Source organism: Dermacentor variabilis, chromosome 7 (genome assembly GCF_050947875.1).
Source record: "Dermacentor variabilis isolate Ectoservices chromosome 7, ASM5094787v1, whole genome shotgun sequence".
NCBI classification, from domain to species: Eukaryota; Metazoa; Arthropoda; class Arachnida; order Ixodida; family Ixodidae; genus Dermacentor; species Dermacentor variabilis.
This window is the reverse complement of record NC_134574.1, coordinates 123,917,089-123,932,296: the sequence shown is the minus strand read 5'-3', so window position 1 is coordinate 123,932,296 and position 15,208 is coordinate 123,917,089. Positions and strand designations below refer to the sequence as shown.

The 15,208-nt window shown below is 45.0% G+C and overlaps 1 protein-coding gene across 1 annotated transcript; it reads left to right on the top strand.

The window, feature by feature from the left end:
• The first annotated feature begins 1,045 nt into the window (after nucleotides 1-1,045).
• On the top strand, nucleotides 1,046-14,882 carry LOC142587108 (uncharacterized). Its single transcript, XM_075697996.1, has 5 exons — nucleotides 1,046-1,225; nucleotides 5,570-5,677; nucleotides 6,282-6,299; nucleotides 9,837-9,938; nucleotides 14,506-14,882. The coding sequence occupies exons 1-5, from the start codon at nucleotides 1,129-1,131 to the stop codon at nucleotides 14,742-14,744; spliced, it is 564 nt and encodes a 187-aa protein (XP_075554111.1). The 5' UTR covers nucleotides 1,046-1,128; the 3' UTR covers nucleotides 14,745-14,882.
• Nucleotides 14,883-15,208: the final 326 nt, after the last annotated feature.

Below are 15,208 nucleotides of genomic sequence, written 5' to 3'. Positions count from 1 at the left end.
TGATTTCGCGTGAGCCTTGACCGGATACCTTGGCTTACGGCAAGGTTCGGCAAGCGGCGCTCGAACAGGGAAAGGCCTTCGTCTATTCTCCTTTACTTATATAACTGTTATTTCTTTTTTTTTTCCCTCCTGTTCATCGTCTAAATAAGATTGTGCATCACCGGCCGCGGCGGCTTTGTGGCTGTACACGGCGTTGCTCTGCCTAGCCCGAGGTCCTGGGTTCGAAACCCGACGGCGGCGGCCGCATTTTTTAACGGGAGGGCGGAGTGCGAGAACGCTGCACTTTATACTGCAGTGTTTGAGTGTGCACTTAAAAAAAACCAAGATGGTCCACAATAACCCGAATTCCCCCACTACGGTGTGCCTCGTAGCCCATATGCACGCACTGTACAGCCCCACAACGTTAAAGTCCACAATTAATTCAAAACTGTACATCGATGCGGACGCTTTACAAGGTGTATGGCGAGGCCAGACCGTTCGCGGGACTTATTACGCCTGCAAGGCGTGTGCCCTATCAAAGTACCTAAGGCATCCGGCATACAAGACATCGCGAAACTTTTTGATTGCGTCTCGGTTTTCTAGGATAATGTAGCGTTGTGTAGCGCGCGTGCCCGCACCGATTTCCTTTCTTTTTTTTTTTTCATTCTCGTTCACTCTATTTCACGTGATTTCTTTTCGTTTTCGCTCTGGCGCTGCGATCGTTCATAAGATGAGCGATCGCAGCGCCAGAGCTTTCCCTAGTAACTTCTGTAGGAAACTCCAAGTAGTACACCGTGGCCTCAGAGATCGCACCGGCGCAGGTTCCATCTCGGAGGCCGCGAGTACATTACACCTTTGGCGAATGGCAAACGCTATAGCTTCCACAGCGCTGCGTGGTTCTAACTATAGGCGGCACGCAGAACGCGGAGTACGCACGTTCGTGAGAGGGACGTGAATTCGCGATAGTTCGCTTCAACGCGCGCATGCCCGTAAGAGAGGGGGAGGGCGCATGTCGACCTCTCGACGACGCGCTCGCGGAGAGAGTAACCAGTCCACCCAGTCATTGAGCGGACAACGCGGTTCTGCGAGCGCCGCGGACTTTACGGAACCTTCGCCGCGCCGACGGAACTTCGACGACCGCCGAGCGAGATGGACGCGTCGTCAGCGGCGAAAAGATTGCTCGTTTTGGCCACGTGCGCTTTGGTTCTTTCGTGCGTTGGCGCAGCAGCAACAGCAGCGGCTAATGGTGAGTTGGAATGACTGATGAGAGTAGAGGTAGTACTTTTAAAAAAATTTACGCAGAAACTCCTCTGGGAGTTGTCTTTAAGTATGCGCAAGCGTTGTGCCACTTGCTCATCTCTACGGAGCCCGGTGTCATTATCAATGCTACGAAACTTTATCCGGACAGCACAAACGACAGCGCTGCGGCGATACGAACTACTGCGGACGGCGGCCCGAGGTGCGCTGATAACGTTCCGATTATTATAGGCCGTTATCGCTCTTTAGCGCCTTATCCAACCGCGTTAACAGATTATTAACCGTGATCAAATGTACATCGGCGGAGGCTGCGTATATGGCACGGCCGCGCAAACCGTATCCCGAAGGCGATCTGCGATGGCGCGGACAGAGAGTGCCGACTGCTGATAGCTCCGTGCGCTGTGTTTTCGCCGCTTCGCCCTGGAGACGCGCGGGCCCGTATCTTGAAAGCGATCCGCGAAAGGGACAAGGCGTGGCTTGTGCCGAGGGCTACGTGAGCGCCGTGCTCTTGACGCTTGGTTTGCCTAGAAGCGACAGGCAGCATGAAGGTAAAGTATTTCGCTGCTGCGGGCTTTATCTCGAAAGCGATATTCCCACGGGACGGACGGAAACGGTCGGACGGACATTTTTTCTCGCTGGGTAAGTATAGGTATGCTCACCCATTTAAAATTGTCATCTGATTACGGGGCTCCCTGTGGTGCCGATATCCAGAATAATTTCGATCACCTGGGTTTCCTTAACGTGCGTAGAAACCTATACGTGCACGGCCGTTCATACACTTCGCCCCCATGGAAGTGAGGTCGCCGTAGGGCGAAATCGAACCCGCGACCTCGAGCTCCGCATGCCAAACGCCATAGCCAATGGATTACCGCGGTGGTTAATAGCTTCTTTTTTCGTAGGACTTGGGCGAGTTGGTAGCGGGGGTCACCCACACAACCGAGCTTGTTAGCAGTTGCGTTACTCGAAATAAAAACACAATCCCACACCTCGTGCGTCTCCTGATATAGGATTCCATTGAAACGATTCACAAAAAGCTTTGCCTAGCGTAGATTCCGAAGAGTGCTTTGGATCTGCCGTAATTTATTTTTTATCCTATGGCAATAAACGGGACACTGCTGGAACTTCGGGGGTGATGTAAACTTGGTGGGTGTGCTGGCTCGTGTCGAGGTTGCGCGACAGGAAGAGTATACAATACCATCGCATTAGAACTAAAGGGGTCAGTTGGCTATAATTTTGGGCTTATAAAGCTGTTCTGTACCTCTTGGTACGACATAAAAAAACAAAAGACGTAAAAGGAAACGCGCCGGAGGCGCAATCTTTTATAAACGCTACGAGTGGTCACCCTTCGTGCTATTTCTGCTAATTTATTCTTACGGTAAACATATAAGCTCTTTGAGCAACAACGAAGGTCGTACCAGATAACAGTTAATTTTGAAAAAAAGAATTAGCGCCTGACAATCTGTGTTTGCAGCTCAGAGCTTCATGCACCTATCTGAACTGAATAATAAATGCGTACACTGTTCGCACAGAGACCAACACGCACGTAATGAAGGAGCGCGTTGTAGCAGATACCTTCTAGAAGCTGGGTGCAATAATTATTGGAATGTCCATCATGCGGCCACCACGGCGCCGAGATCGGTTTGAGAGTCTCGTCTACCGCAGCGCTATATATATAGCTGCGTTTTGTGGTGCTCGCGCATCATTGCAGAGCGACCTCGGCAAACAAATAAAACAACGTATCCCAGACTGCGCAATCTACGGGTGATATAGCATGGAGTCGCCTAGAATAACAGCTGTTCAAACTCGACGAAACCGAGCTCCTTTGTTGCTTATGTACGCGGTACTTAACCGTCTCTCGAGGCAGTTTTCCTACAGGCAGAATGACGCCCAAGCTCTGTTTGCCTGAGCAGAGGTCATGTATACTTGTGTGCACCCTGGGTGTTATTAATAAATTCGAGGGTGATAAACAGTGTTTTTGCGTGTATATTAAAAGAGCGTTCTTGAAGTGGAAGTGGCGCAAAGCCAGTGTCAAGCAGACACGACTAACTGTTTTGTGATCTTACGCTATTACTACATAATTATGCAAATTTCCTCTACCACATAATCTGTTAGCGAGTTGCCGTGGTTGTACGTAGCCTTCATGTACTATATCATGTCTGCATATGGTAATTTCTTTTAACGCGTAAACAAGTTTTCGTTGGTGGTATAAGTGAGGGTGTTAGTAAAGCGCATGGACACGGACATTTCTGTGAACACTTGCCGTGCTCAGTTCGCAGTTCTCGTATGTTGTCGTCGGTGATATTCTGCTGCCATCGTGACCCACAAAATTGGCATTGCCATTTGTTGGAATACACTTCTTCTAAACACGCCTAACCGTCTCTTGAGGCAAAGTTCAGCGGCCAGAGTCGTGTACTATAAGTTATGTTTGCCTCAAGAACAATTTTGTACTTGTAGCCGCCGCGGTTTTCACGTATGTGAGGCAGGCTGCAAGTACACAAGCTTTATCACGTACAATGCCGTAGTATTCTTGAACTGACAGTTATCAATGTGTTCCTTATGGTCAACACCATTGGCTGTTCTTGTTCAAATCGAGTGTGTTGCATTCGCAGTGCGGCAAAATCATTGCGTGAGTCAGTAGAGATATAGTTATACTATACTAGTGTGCCTTTCTTTAAAAAGACTTTCTTCATCACTCCTGTTCACAGTCGATGTATAGCTGAAGTTCGTAGACAGCGTTTTTTTTTGTCATCGGACGTGAATTTTCCTGGCAACAAAGGCAGTCACGTACGGCCGCTTTATCACAACACTTTGATGGAGCGGCAGTGGTAACCTTAATTGTGTGTCTCTTCTGAGGAGTAATGATTTTTTGAACTTCCGCTTCCTTTCCCTACCTCATGTGTCTCATCCAGTGGAGTGGGCCGACAGTGAATAAGGTGCAATGAAAACTGGGACCATATATGGTCCCAGTATACTGCAGTATACTGCAGTCTTATCATCTGATATGTAGAGAGAGAGAGAAGGGAGGAAGGAAAGGCAGAACGTTAAGTAGGCTTTGTCCAGTTTGCTACCCTACACCGGGGGAGGGGATGGGGGAGTGAAAGAGAGAGAGAGAGAGGACGCACGAGTCCTGATCGCACTTTCACGTGCACTAATCCAGGTGCGGCATTTCTAAAGACGGGCCCTCAAGCCTGTTGTCTTCAGTCCCTGTAAAGGGCTTGAGTGGTTTTCAGGGCTGATCAGCTGTGAGGCCAGGCTCACCATACTTTTTCTTCGTTAAATGGCCTATCGCCCAGTCTATTCAAGGAACGCTGGAGATACTGGCGTTGTTTATCGAAGCGAGAACAGTGGCAAGGGAGATGATCGATGGTCTCCTCACACTTGCACTTAGCGCACATGGGTGAGTCAACCATTACAATGCGATAATGATACGTGTTAGTGAAGGCCCACTACCGACACAGCAGTGTTGAGTCACGACGTGAAGGGTTTGTTGGTAATTGCAGTTTTAGCGATGGGTCACGGCTGCGTCATCGACAATTAGAGCTCTGTGGAGTATTTCAGTGACTCAATTACTGAAATACTGAGTGTTTCAGTTATTGGATATTTCATTGACTGCGTGAATTTTTCTCAGTTCTTTTTTCTTCTTTCTCCTTTTCTTCCCTTTACCCCTTTCCCCAGCACAGGGTAGCCAGCCTGTACTTACACTGGCTAACCTCCCTGCCTTTTCTCCCCTTTTCTGTCTCTCTTTCTCCACATGCAAGGTGGATGCTATGCTATTCAGCGCCCACCAAAGTTTCTCAAACCAGGTCTACGTTCTTGACTGACTTATCCCTCAGAATTTTGTAGATCGCAGCGCGAGCAAAACACATCAAACATTTCATTCACGGCACCATGACTTTTATACTAAATCTTCTACTATTGCAAAAAAAAAAAAAATTGTGCTCACTATCTGAAACTGGTGTCACTTCACTGGCGCCTTCCCTTTACGGAAGGCGCAGTGGAGCCTGTGCAATGCCTTTACCGGCCCTAAGTACGCGGAATGCTGAGAAACATTTTGCCAGAAATTTTGACGCACACGCGTATTTCCACACCCGCGCACAGTCACACCCGCGCGTATATCTAGAATTAACCGACCGAAGTGCTGAAGCGCGACACTCAACTTCGATATCGCTGCCATGCTCGGACGGTCGCGCGAAAATGCCACTTTCTTTTTTTTTTTTTACCTCGATATCAATAAACGGGGCACTTCCGGGACCTAGCGTAAAGATGTGGATCAAAAAGACGTGTGCTGGATCCGCGTAATGTTTTTTATTGTTATTGTTTTCTTTTTTTGCAGAAACTGGCGTCCACGCCCAGCCCCTGTGCAAGGAGGTCGCCTTCGGCTGTCCAATCGGTTACGAGTGCAGGACGCCCAAGGAAGGTTGCCAGAGCCACTGTGAATGCTGTGAGCCTTACTTTGCAAAACTAATCTAGCAGCTCACCTAGCAGGACCTTCGAGATCGGTGTGCAGGATCGGTCTGCGGGAGCTGAAAGTAGGGCGGTTAAGCGGCCATATGTGGATGGCGAATTTGCTTGTACTTCGCCCTTCTGGTTTTAAAGGGCTTTGTGACTTTCCAAATGAATAATTTTCAACAAAATATTGCTTTTGGAGGCAACAGTTAGCAGTGATTATGCGTATGCACTGTGAATCGTTGCCTTCTGCGAGTAGAAGGAATAGGATTGTTTCAAAATTTAGGTAAGGATAAAGGCAGAAAAAAGCATAATAAATAAAGCGACAACAAAATCTGAAGCCACAAGCACGATCAGGTCAGACAAGTTCACATAAATTTGTGCCATTTGTGCCAAAGATGGGTGAAATTTATATATATATATATATATATATATATATATATATATATATATATATATATATATATATATATATATATATATATATATATATATAAATTTTGCTTTATTATAATTTTACTCTAATTCTAATTTTATTATATATGTATGTATGTTTCCTCATGAATACTGTTTTTTTTTTGTCACTTTCCTCTGTGCAGATGACCCGGTAGCCAATGGTGAGTACACTTTTGTTTAAAGAGACTCGCAACTGACCAGTATGTGTTGCAAGACGCTAATGGAAATGAAATGATCATGATTTATACCGACAGGTTCTAGCATGCTGCTCGCGATTTAAGTAGGAATTATAATATTAAATTGGCAAAGGACAAAAATCAGTAAGTGGCGAGGCCTGGCGGTGAAATGTTAGTACTTCGGATGTATTCTATGAGATCACTGTACGTAAGTCGACTCTTATTAAGTACAGCATAACTATTGCCCTAAAATTGCAGTTGGCATATTATTCCCACTGGCGCTTTATTCTATGCTTCGGAAATCAAAAGCTCGCGCATGGTTACGGCAACACGCTGAACTGCGTATCACGTGTAGTACTTAGATTCAGGTGCACGTTAAAGAACCCCAGGTGGCCGAAATTTCCGGAGTCCTCCACTACGGCGTGCCTCATAATCAGAAAGTGGTTTTGGCACGTAAAACCCCATAATTTTTTTATCACGTGTAAAAGCGTCGTTTCGTTTTCGATCCGATCGGTTTCGTTTTGACTGGTTAAATGCCAAAGCAGTTGGACAGGAAACCACGAAAATACGTTGCTATTATCGCAGAAATACTTTAACCCTTCGGCAAACATGAATCGCAGGAACATCAACTTGACAAAGAAAGTATTACTCACTCAGAGTTACGGCTGAACTTGTCGTCTGGCTTCCACTAATGCCGGCGTATAATCACTATCGCACTCACCTATCAGTGTTTTCAGCATGTTTCCAGGGAACGTCTACGAGCTCAGTGCAGACAAAAAATTGTGATAAAAAATGCTCCACATCATTTTCCGCGTTACCACTTCATGTTTAGACACTCTGACTGGTAAGCTTTCCATTGCACAAAAAGAAAAGAAAGAAGTGGGTACCATGAAAATTGGTTGTCAGTCCCTTTAAGGATTACAACGTACCGAACGAAACATTTTTTCTTCTCCGATCCTTGCTAATAAATAAAGACTTGAGTTGTCACGTTCTCAAATCTAATCAAATATGCGGAAATATTCAGTTCCCGATAGCCAGTACAATAGAGAAAATGAATAATGAACACACTAGTTGAGTGCGAGCAGAGTAGAGCGAATAGCAAAATTTTCAGAAAAATGGTATATTCGGAAAGTTTCCGCTTCTAATATTGAATTTAATGTCGAATATTTCTTACTTGATATTTCATAATATTTGATATATTCTAATACTTCAAATTTGAGGCGGCCTTTGCTGCTTCTCTCTCCGTTTTTTTTTTTTTTTTTTTCGGACGATAGGCGGTATAGTCGACGTTCTTATCCGGTATTGTAATAGCCCGCAGACGAATATTTCAAAACTTTCAACTTTAATTATTGAAGGGAATGCAGAAACAGTAACATAGACTCGAGTGTTACTCTAAATTTTGCATATTAAATTATGTGGTTTTACGTGCCAAAACAATTTTCTGATTATGAGGCACACCGTAGTGGAGGACTCCGGAAATTTCTACCACCTGGGGTTCTTTAACGTGCGCCTAAATCTAACCACACGAGTGTTTTCGCATTTCGCCCCCATCGAAGTGCGGCCGCCGTGGCCGGGATTCGATCCCGCGACCTCGTGCTCAGCAGGCCAACACCATAGCCACTGAGCAACCACGGCGGGTATTTTGCATATTCGCACATACTTACCACAGAAGGGATACTAAGCAGAAAAAAAAAATATTAGGTTAAGCTGTATTAATGAATTGCGTTTCTGAAATAGCGAAGCTGCCACTCTTAATTGTGGAATTTAACGACTCGAAACTGCATAGGGAGTCATGAATTTATGAATAATTTACCGATATAAACTTACTCAGTGCTGCTTTTTAAGTGTCCCTCCAGTGCTTTGGGTTTCGTAACGGCGAACCGTCTTGCACAGTAATGGTTGTGGCCTGAAAAACTGCGGCGCGTGCCCATTAAGGGGGACTGGCCAAGTATCGGTTCGTAAATGCATTATTATCGTATCGCAAATGCACTTCCTAAGGTTAAGTAAAGGAAGAAAAAAAAAGCGTGATTGGAGCCGTCATGCGCGGATCAAATAACTTGCTGTGTAGAAATGAAATGTACAAAGAAGACTACCTGAAAGAGATAAGGAAAAAAAAATTACGCCGATCTCAATCAGCTATAGATGCTGGAATGCCTGCGAAGCTTTCGGGAATCGGTTAAGTGAAATAAAAGTAAATGCCGTATTTATCGTCATCCTGTATGCAACGTGTAAGGTTATTCGATTTTCCATGTTTGTGGGCCGCACAAGTCGCAACGTTATTCAACATACAACGTCTATTTTTCATGTGCCACACAGTTCGCAATGTATGCCTAATATAAAGAGAATAGTTTATTCGAATTCACACTGCGCGTCGTCGACACAGTGACGTCACCACGATGATCGGCGATGTTCGATGTTTCTCGGGGAAAGAATGGCGAGGAGAGGTGTACGGGAGACTGAATTACGGCCCCACGAAACGCCGTGTTAAAGTTGACTGTTAGTCGCCCGTTTTTTATTCTTACGTCTTAGGCCTAATGGAAACCGAGGCACGCTCACGTGGTCTAGCGCTCACGTGGTCTCGCATGCGCTGCGTTACATGCACGCGCCAGTCGTCCTAAAGATTGACTCGGTGTTCAGGCGCGAGGAGTGTGTACGTGCAATCATGGCCAAATAATTAGAGTACATCGCCCGTGCAACGTTACGCGTACCGGTACTATATAGCTACCCGAAATCCAGAGTTATGAAACGTCCGTCGTTCCGAGGACAAAATACGGCGAACAAATTGGTTGGATACACGCTTCACCAAGGCTTTTCAACTCTTAGAATGCATTCGGTACGAACGTTGAGCACTTCACAAAAGCTCAGCTCACAGTTCTAGTTCTCTTTCTTTTTCGATCTTCAATTTGGTGTTTCATTATATGCCATACATTTACCGTATCTTTAAATCAACTAGTATACCTTGTCGATCTGAGCCAAATTTTGGTATTTCTTAACAAATGTTATTTGCAATATTTTGTTATTTGAAATATTTTGCTGCTTGTAATATTGCTTTGTTCTTGTGTAATATTTGTCTCGTATTGCTGGACTAGTTGCTGCGGTAATCCGGTGGCCGAGGGCACCTCAACCTGCGTTCATGCAACTTTTGCCTCTGCCACCTCCATTTGCATTGATTGAAAATAAATAAATAAATAAATAAATAAATAAATAAATAAATATAATAAATATAATAAAAATCAAGAAAGAAAAGCACCGAGCTGTTATGCTAGCAGACCGAGGTTCGATCGCGCCATCAAACACCTAATAATTCTTTCTTGTTTTAAAAAAAATTACTCGTGTATGAGCTATTCAGCAGGATCGCAGCAGCAGCAAGCCACCGTCAGCAAATTCTGGGAGTGTTCGGTAAAAAAAAAAAAAAAAAAAACAGCTTCGATTCTCAGGACAACGAATGGAATGACGACAATCTCAACAAGCCTTCCCGCGTTCAACTCGCGTATTCCTTCACTTCGCCTCCCCCGCGCGCAGCGTCTCTGCCGCAGGGCTGTCCCATCCGCGTCAAGCCATGCGAGGAAGGACACTTCTGCAAGCCGGACAAGATCGGTGATTGCCACGCTTGCAACTGCGACAGTGAGTATACGCCACACGCGCGTTGCATGGCCCAGCCTTAGAGGAAACGTCTAACCGGTAATAAGGAATAATGGCTGTTCGAACGTTGAAATTTCCTAATCGAATCGACCACGCATATTCGAGAAAAAAAAGAAAAAACGACCCACGAATACGAAATCGAATAGCGAATTTTCTCGCCTCTCCAAACAAAGTAAATATGTGTGCTGTGTGACTTCGCGCGTTCATTCTGGTAAACAGAAAAGAAAAGGCAACGCTCATTCACATGGTTCGATACACGTAATGCCGTTGAGAACCGGACTTTGGGGCAAACCGAGGACCTTGTGAATGAGAAACAACGGAAACGTGGTCGTATACCTACGCACCATCATAATGGCAGCAACTAAACACAGTAACGGCGCGTCGTCATACTTGGGTAGAGCGGTGTGTTCGTTGAAGGGGCAAACTATTAATGCAGGGATCACACGTTGCTTTAAGGGCATGCGAACTTGAGATTGCCCAAATAATAAATATTGTTTTTTGCGTAAAACGGGAAACAACTTTGTTAACTTAATTCCTAAAGGCGAGGCGTCCTTATTGACTGACTGGAAATCATTCAGCAGCCGTTAATTACTCTGCGTTTTTTTGTTTTATATTGAAACCAATATAACCGGGATGGTTGCTTACTTTTGTCGGAAAGAAACGGCTGTTATGATCGACTTGACGTAGTGAACGAGGGATCGGGAGAAGGATAATTTATTACAGAAGAAACTGTATTATTATCACATCTTTTTCTATTGTATGTCTCTTGTCTTGATGTAGTGAGTTACTGATGTAGTCTTGGTGTACTGTTAATGTCGTATACTGTTGTTATTGTATGCCGCACTTAAGTAGTCATGCGCGATATCATTACTGTATTATTCATTACTGTGATTATTGCATGTTCATTTTCTCTCTGAGTGGTGCGAACAATTTGCTGCGCGTGTGTGGACCGCAATGTTTCAGCGTTATATGTAACTACTGTGAGTGTCTTGTTGCGAGTTATTGTTAGCATGAGCCCCCCCCCCCCCTTTTTTTTTACAGCTTGCTTGTCATTGATGCATGATATTGTTGTACCACCCGCTAAAATCACCTTTGGTGATTGCAGTATGTGTAAATTTAGAATTATTGTAGGTTATATTGCATTTATTATAGGAAATGTATAGCCCAGATAGACATGATCTAGTCCGTTATGGCCTGCTGCTTTCCACAAGGTAAGGAGAAAAAGAGAGAACCAAAAAGAGTGGTGAAATAGGACGACGAGAAAAGTAAGGAGGTCCAGGCCGTGTTGATACGTGGTGGTGTCTAGAACTTAGCGCAGAAGTCTTGAGACGAGGAATTAAAATGAAATTCCAGTTATAACGAGGAAGTGCAGTCATCCGCGCGGGTTCTCGCAGAATTTATTTTTCGTTTCCAGTGTGCCTCTGCTTGTACTTGTAGATTAATTCGGTCTCGCTATGGGATCCGCTAGCCTCCCGGTTTAGCTCCGATTGTAGAGCGACCGCCACGGAAATGGCGGTGATCCGAGTTCGATCCGCGTCCTACGGGATGGAGCTCTCTTCAACCGGGCGAAGCTTACTTTCCGAGGAAACTGTATGAGTTTATTTCGTAACTTCGTGCCGCAGCAGGGCGGATGGCGATTTTCACTCTCAACCTTCTTCGGCCTTGCGAATTCCCGCACAGCTTACTTGCATGCGAGAAAAATAGAAGTGATTTAAAGCACACTGAAGAAGCGTGTACGAAATCAAGAACAGGTTGTCAGAATTTTTATCCATATATGGTATGCTGAATGGAAAGGCTCTAAAATACTCGAAATACTCGCTTAGGTGACCAAATAATAGGTAGTAACTTGTTGTAGAAGTCAACGCATGAAACACTGACACTGGGGCTTCGCTAATTTGTGCATTTCTCAGGCGAAATGAAGTTATCGGCGAATACCAATCAAGTAACTTGGGTATTTTGCAGTACAAATGAAAGCGAATTGGGCGTAGACATAACATAAAGCATTGGCACGTTATCATATCTCAGCGATAATGGTATAGACAGAACCTTAAGCGCGCGTTCCCTTCAACAGTGGACCATATACACTATGCACGCTGTCTCTGGATGCATCCGTCTTACCAGGAAAGAAAAGAATATGTGCGTCATATGATTGAGCCTGTGCCTTGCGTATTATTTCTACACAGCCGATTTCACAATATGTCACCTCCATGTCAAGCTGACCAATCATTCGACAAACGTGATTCGCGGTATAGCGAACACCGGTTTATCACGTCCGCTTTTCTTTCCTTCTTTCTTTCTTACTTTCTTTCTTTTCTTTCTTTCTTTCTTTCTTTCTTTGCTCTTTCCTCTACCTCTCTACATGCAGCGAGTGCTTCTGAGAAGGTCGCAAGTATTGGCATCTTCGTGACCTTGCCACAGAGAAAAAAAAAAAAAGAGTGGCTATACGTCGAATCGCCGCCAAGAAACGTGACTGTTACTTCTTCAGCTTTTTTCCCCCTTTTTTTGTTCGTTCCTTGTCATTGTGGTCGAGGCCTTCATTACACAGCTTGGGGTCGAGGTCACCATTGGCGGTGATGCGTATGTTGGTATGCGCGGAGGCAGCAATTTGTAACGGGGAGGCTAATTGTTTATTCAGCTGGACGTACGACTCAATGGAGAATACATTTTTGCGAAAGGGGGGCGGAAACAAATTTGTAAAGAGCAACAACGATGCTGGCGCGTGCAGTAATCGAGCAAGTATGAACCTGGCTTCTCTTCGGACCTGGAGCCGTCGTATCAAGTGTACGGCGAACTACTTTTAGTGCCGATTCACGGTATTAGATATGGCCTCACTTAGTCCGGTGTTGCTCCGCGTTGCAACTACAGCACTGTTGGCTTCCGACAAGCAGCGTAGTGAAAAGCAATGTAAGGGTGCAGCATTTGTGATGGAAGCACATAAGTTGACACACAGGTTAATTGATTGCTGTCCTCTTTTGGTAACGGTATTTTCCTATTTGTTCAGCCGAAAGAAGACTGAGAAGGGACAGAATTACCACGACACCTATGACAAGACGGAAGCACGAATTAGATGGACACAGTTACACGCGGTGCTATACAGTCATTATTCTTCAAATGTGCGATAGTCTGTTAAAGAATCGTTGAAGTGCTCTCTAGCTCTCGAATCTTTGTGATGCACTGCTGTTGTTGGCTAAGCGCCTATAGCATCTTCGGCCACAGACAGTGTGCGCAAATATTTGGAATATTAACTGATCGGACCGAATATGACAATAATTAACAAAGTTTAAATGCATTCTATCAGACATTTAAAATGTCTGCACAGCCTTAAAAATCATCGTTGCGTCTCGCAGCCCCTATGCTTATTAACCCGAGAGGCAATCGTCGCTGAAACAGGCTGTGTAGTATACCTCCTATATAGCCACGAGTCACCACACACTGTCAGTAAATGTGTCAGAGTCATACAATTTTATTCCAAGTTACTGCAGACTCTTGAAACAACACAAATGTAATAGGACGACGCTTTATGTATTTTCCAGCGAGTTCTCGTAATTGTACGGAGCAATTCAGTACCTTCGTTTATGTATTGCACTTTAGCAACTCTGTAAAACAAGATCCTGAATCCGACCAAACTTAGTCTTAGTGTATACTGTCAGTAACGTCGCGCTTCTTCAGGAAAAACAGTCAAATCACTTTCACGAACCACTTGTACAAGTTATTTACTGACTCCTGATAGAACAAGGAATAAAAAGACCACTACTTCCCCACTGCTAAGAGAATGCAGCCCGTCGAACGTAACATCAGACACGGTAGTAAAGTGTTCACGTGTAGCAATGCTCTGCCCTCTGGCGTGAACTATACACAGTAAGCAGAGGCATCTAATGACCCGCACCTCAGTTACGGTTGTTTTTAAATGCGAAGCATTTCTTAGCGAACATTTGCCACTTTGACAGTATCTATCTATCTATCTATCTATCTATCTATCTATCTATCTATCTATCTATCTATCTATCTATCTATCTATCTATCTATCTATCTATCTATCTATCTATCTATCTATCTATCTATCTATCTATCTATCTATCTATCTATCTATCTATCTATCTGTCTATCTATCTATCTATCTAGGTCATGGTATGATAGGTCATGACATCAATGTCATGACGTGCGTGTCATGTAGGTCACGAAACAGCTGCGTACGGCTTGGTACGTGTGAAAATTGGCATAGTATAACAAGAGTATACGACGAACATAAATGATAGGTCATGACATGAATGTTATGGCATGCGTGTCATGTAAGTCATGAAACAGCCGCCTATACGCCTCGGTGCTGTCATGGTCGTTTCGTTAACTTGGTAGGCTCCCCGCACGCTGCTTCGCGTAACCTCGATTCCCACTGGGCGTGGGATCCCGCGGCATTTTTTAATTATTATTTGCCGCTGCTGGACGTGGACGGCATTGGCAAAAAGAATTCGCGTCCACAAATGTGGACGCCGTGACTGGCACCGTGAACCATCGGCACTAACACCGAACCCTCGACCTCGTCGACTCGCAGCGCCCTGCTCTCAGGCGACGGGCCGTTTCTCGTGCAAGCCCAAGGCTAACCAGGCTTGCACCCGAAGGATGGCCCGCGGAAGCTGTCCAGTCTGCCAGTGCGAGGAGTGCCCGCCCAGGGTGTGCCCACGTGACTGCTACGTCATCCAGCTGGACGCCGGCTGCAAGGAGGTCTGCATCTGCACTGGCAAGGACGGCGTGCCGTTTGCACTCCTGAACAGTGCCACCTACTCGTATTAATAAAGGACGGAATAAAAAGAAAAAAACAAAAAGAAAGGTAGCGGACTTGTGCGACCTTGTAGAATCACATAATTTCTAGTGAATTAGTTTCTTTCAAGCTGTTGCTTTAATGTAATTAAACAAGAAATTTTGAAAAGTTGCCTGTATCCGACTCGGCCGTTTACTCACACATCCTCACCCATCAAACGTTAGCTGCGTATACAGCGCTTCCGACCACTTCATTGGGCAATTTTTAGCGAAATCATACTTTATAACGCTCTGGCGCGCTTGCGTAAATAATTTACTACAAAGGCCGTAATTAACACACACGCTTTGAATCTTGCCTACAGATCAACTAAAGCATGCCCTATTTCCGCGAAACGCAGACGACGCGATTCGTCTGACTCCGACGACAGCGCGGGCACCTAAAATTGCGAATCAAAATAGCGAGAAGACGAGTTTACAGTGCAGTTAATTACAGACCT

Excerpts from the sequence above, each read along its gene's own strand:
- LOC142587108 (XM_075697996.1), top strand. The coding sequence starts at position 1,129 with ATGGACGCGTCGTCAGCGGCGAAAAGATTGCTCGTTTTGGCCACGTGC. Across the intron at positions 1,226-5,569 it reads AGCAACAGCAGCGGCTAATG|AAACTGGCGTCCACGCCCAG; the intron begins GTGAGTTGGAAT and ends CTTTTTTTGCAG. Across the intron at positions 9,939-14,505 it reads CCACGCTTGCAACTGCGACA|CGCCCTGCTCTCAGGCGACG; the intron begins GTGAGTATACGC and ends GTCGACTCGCAG.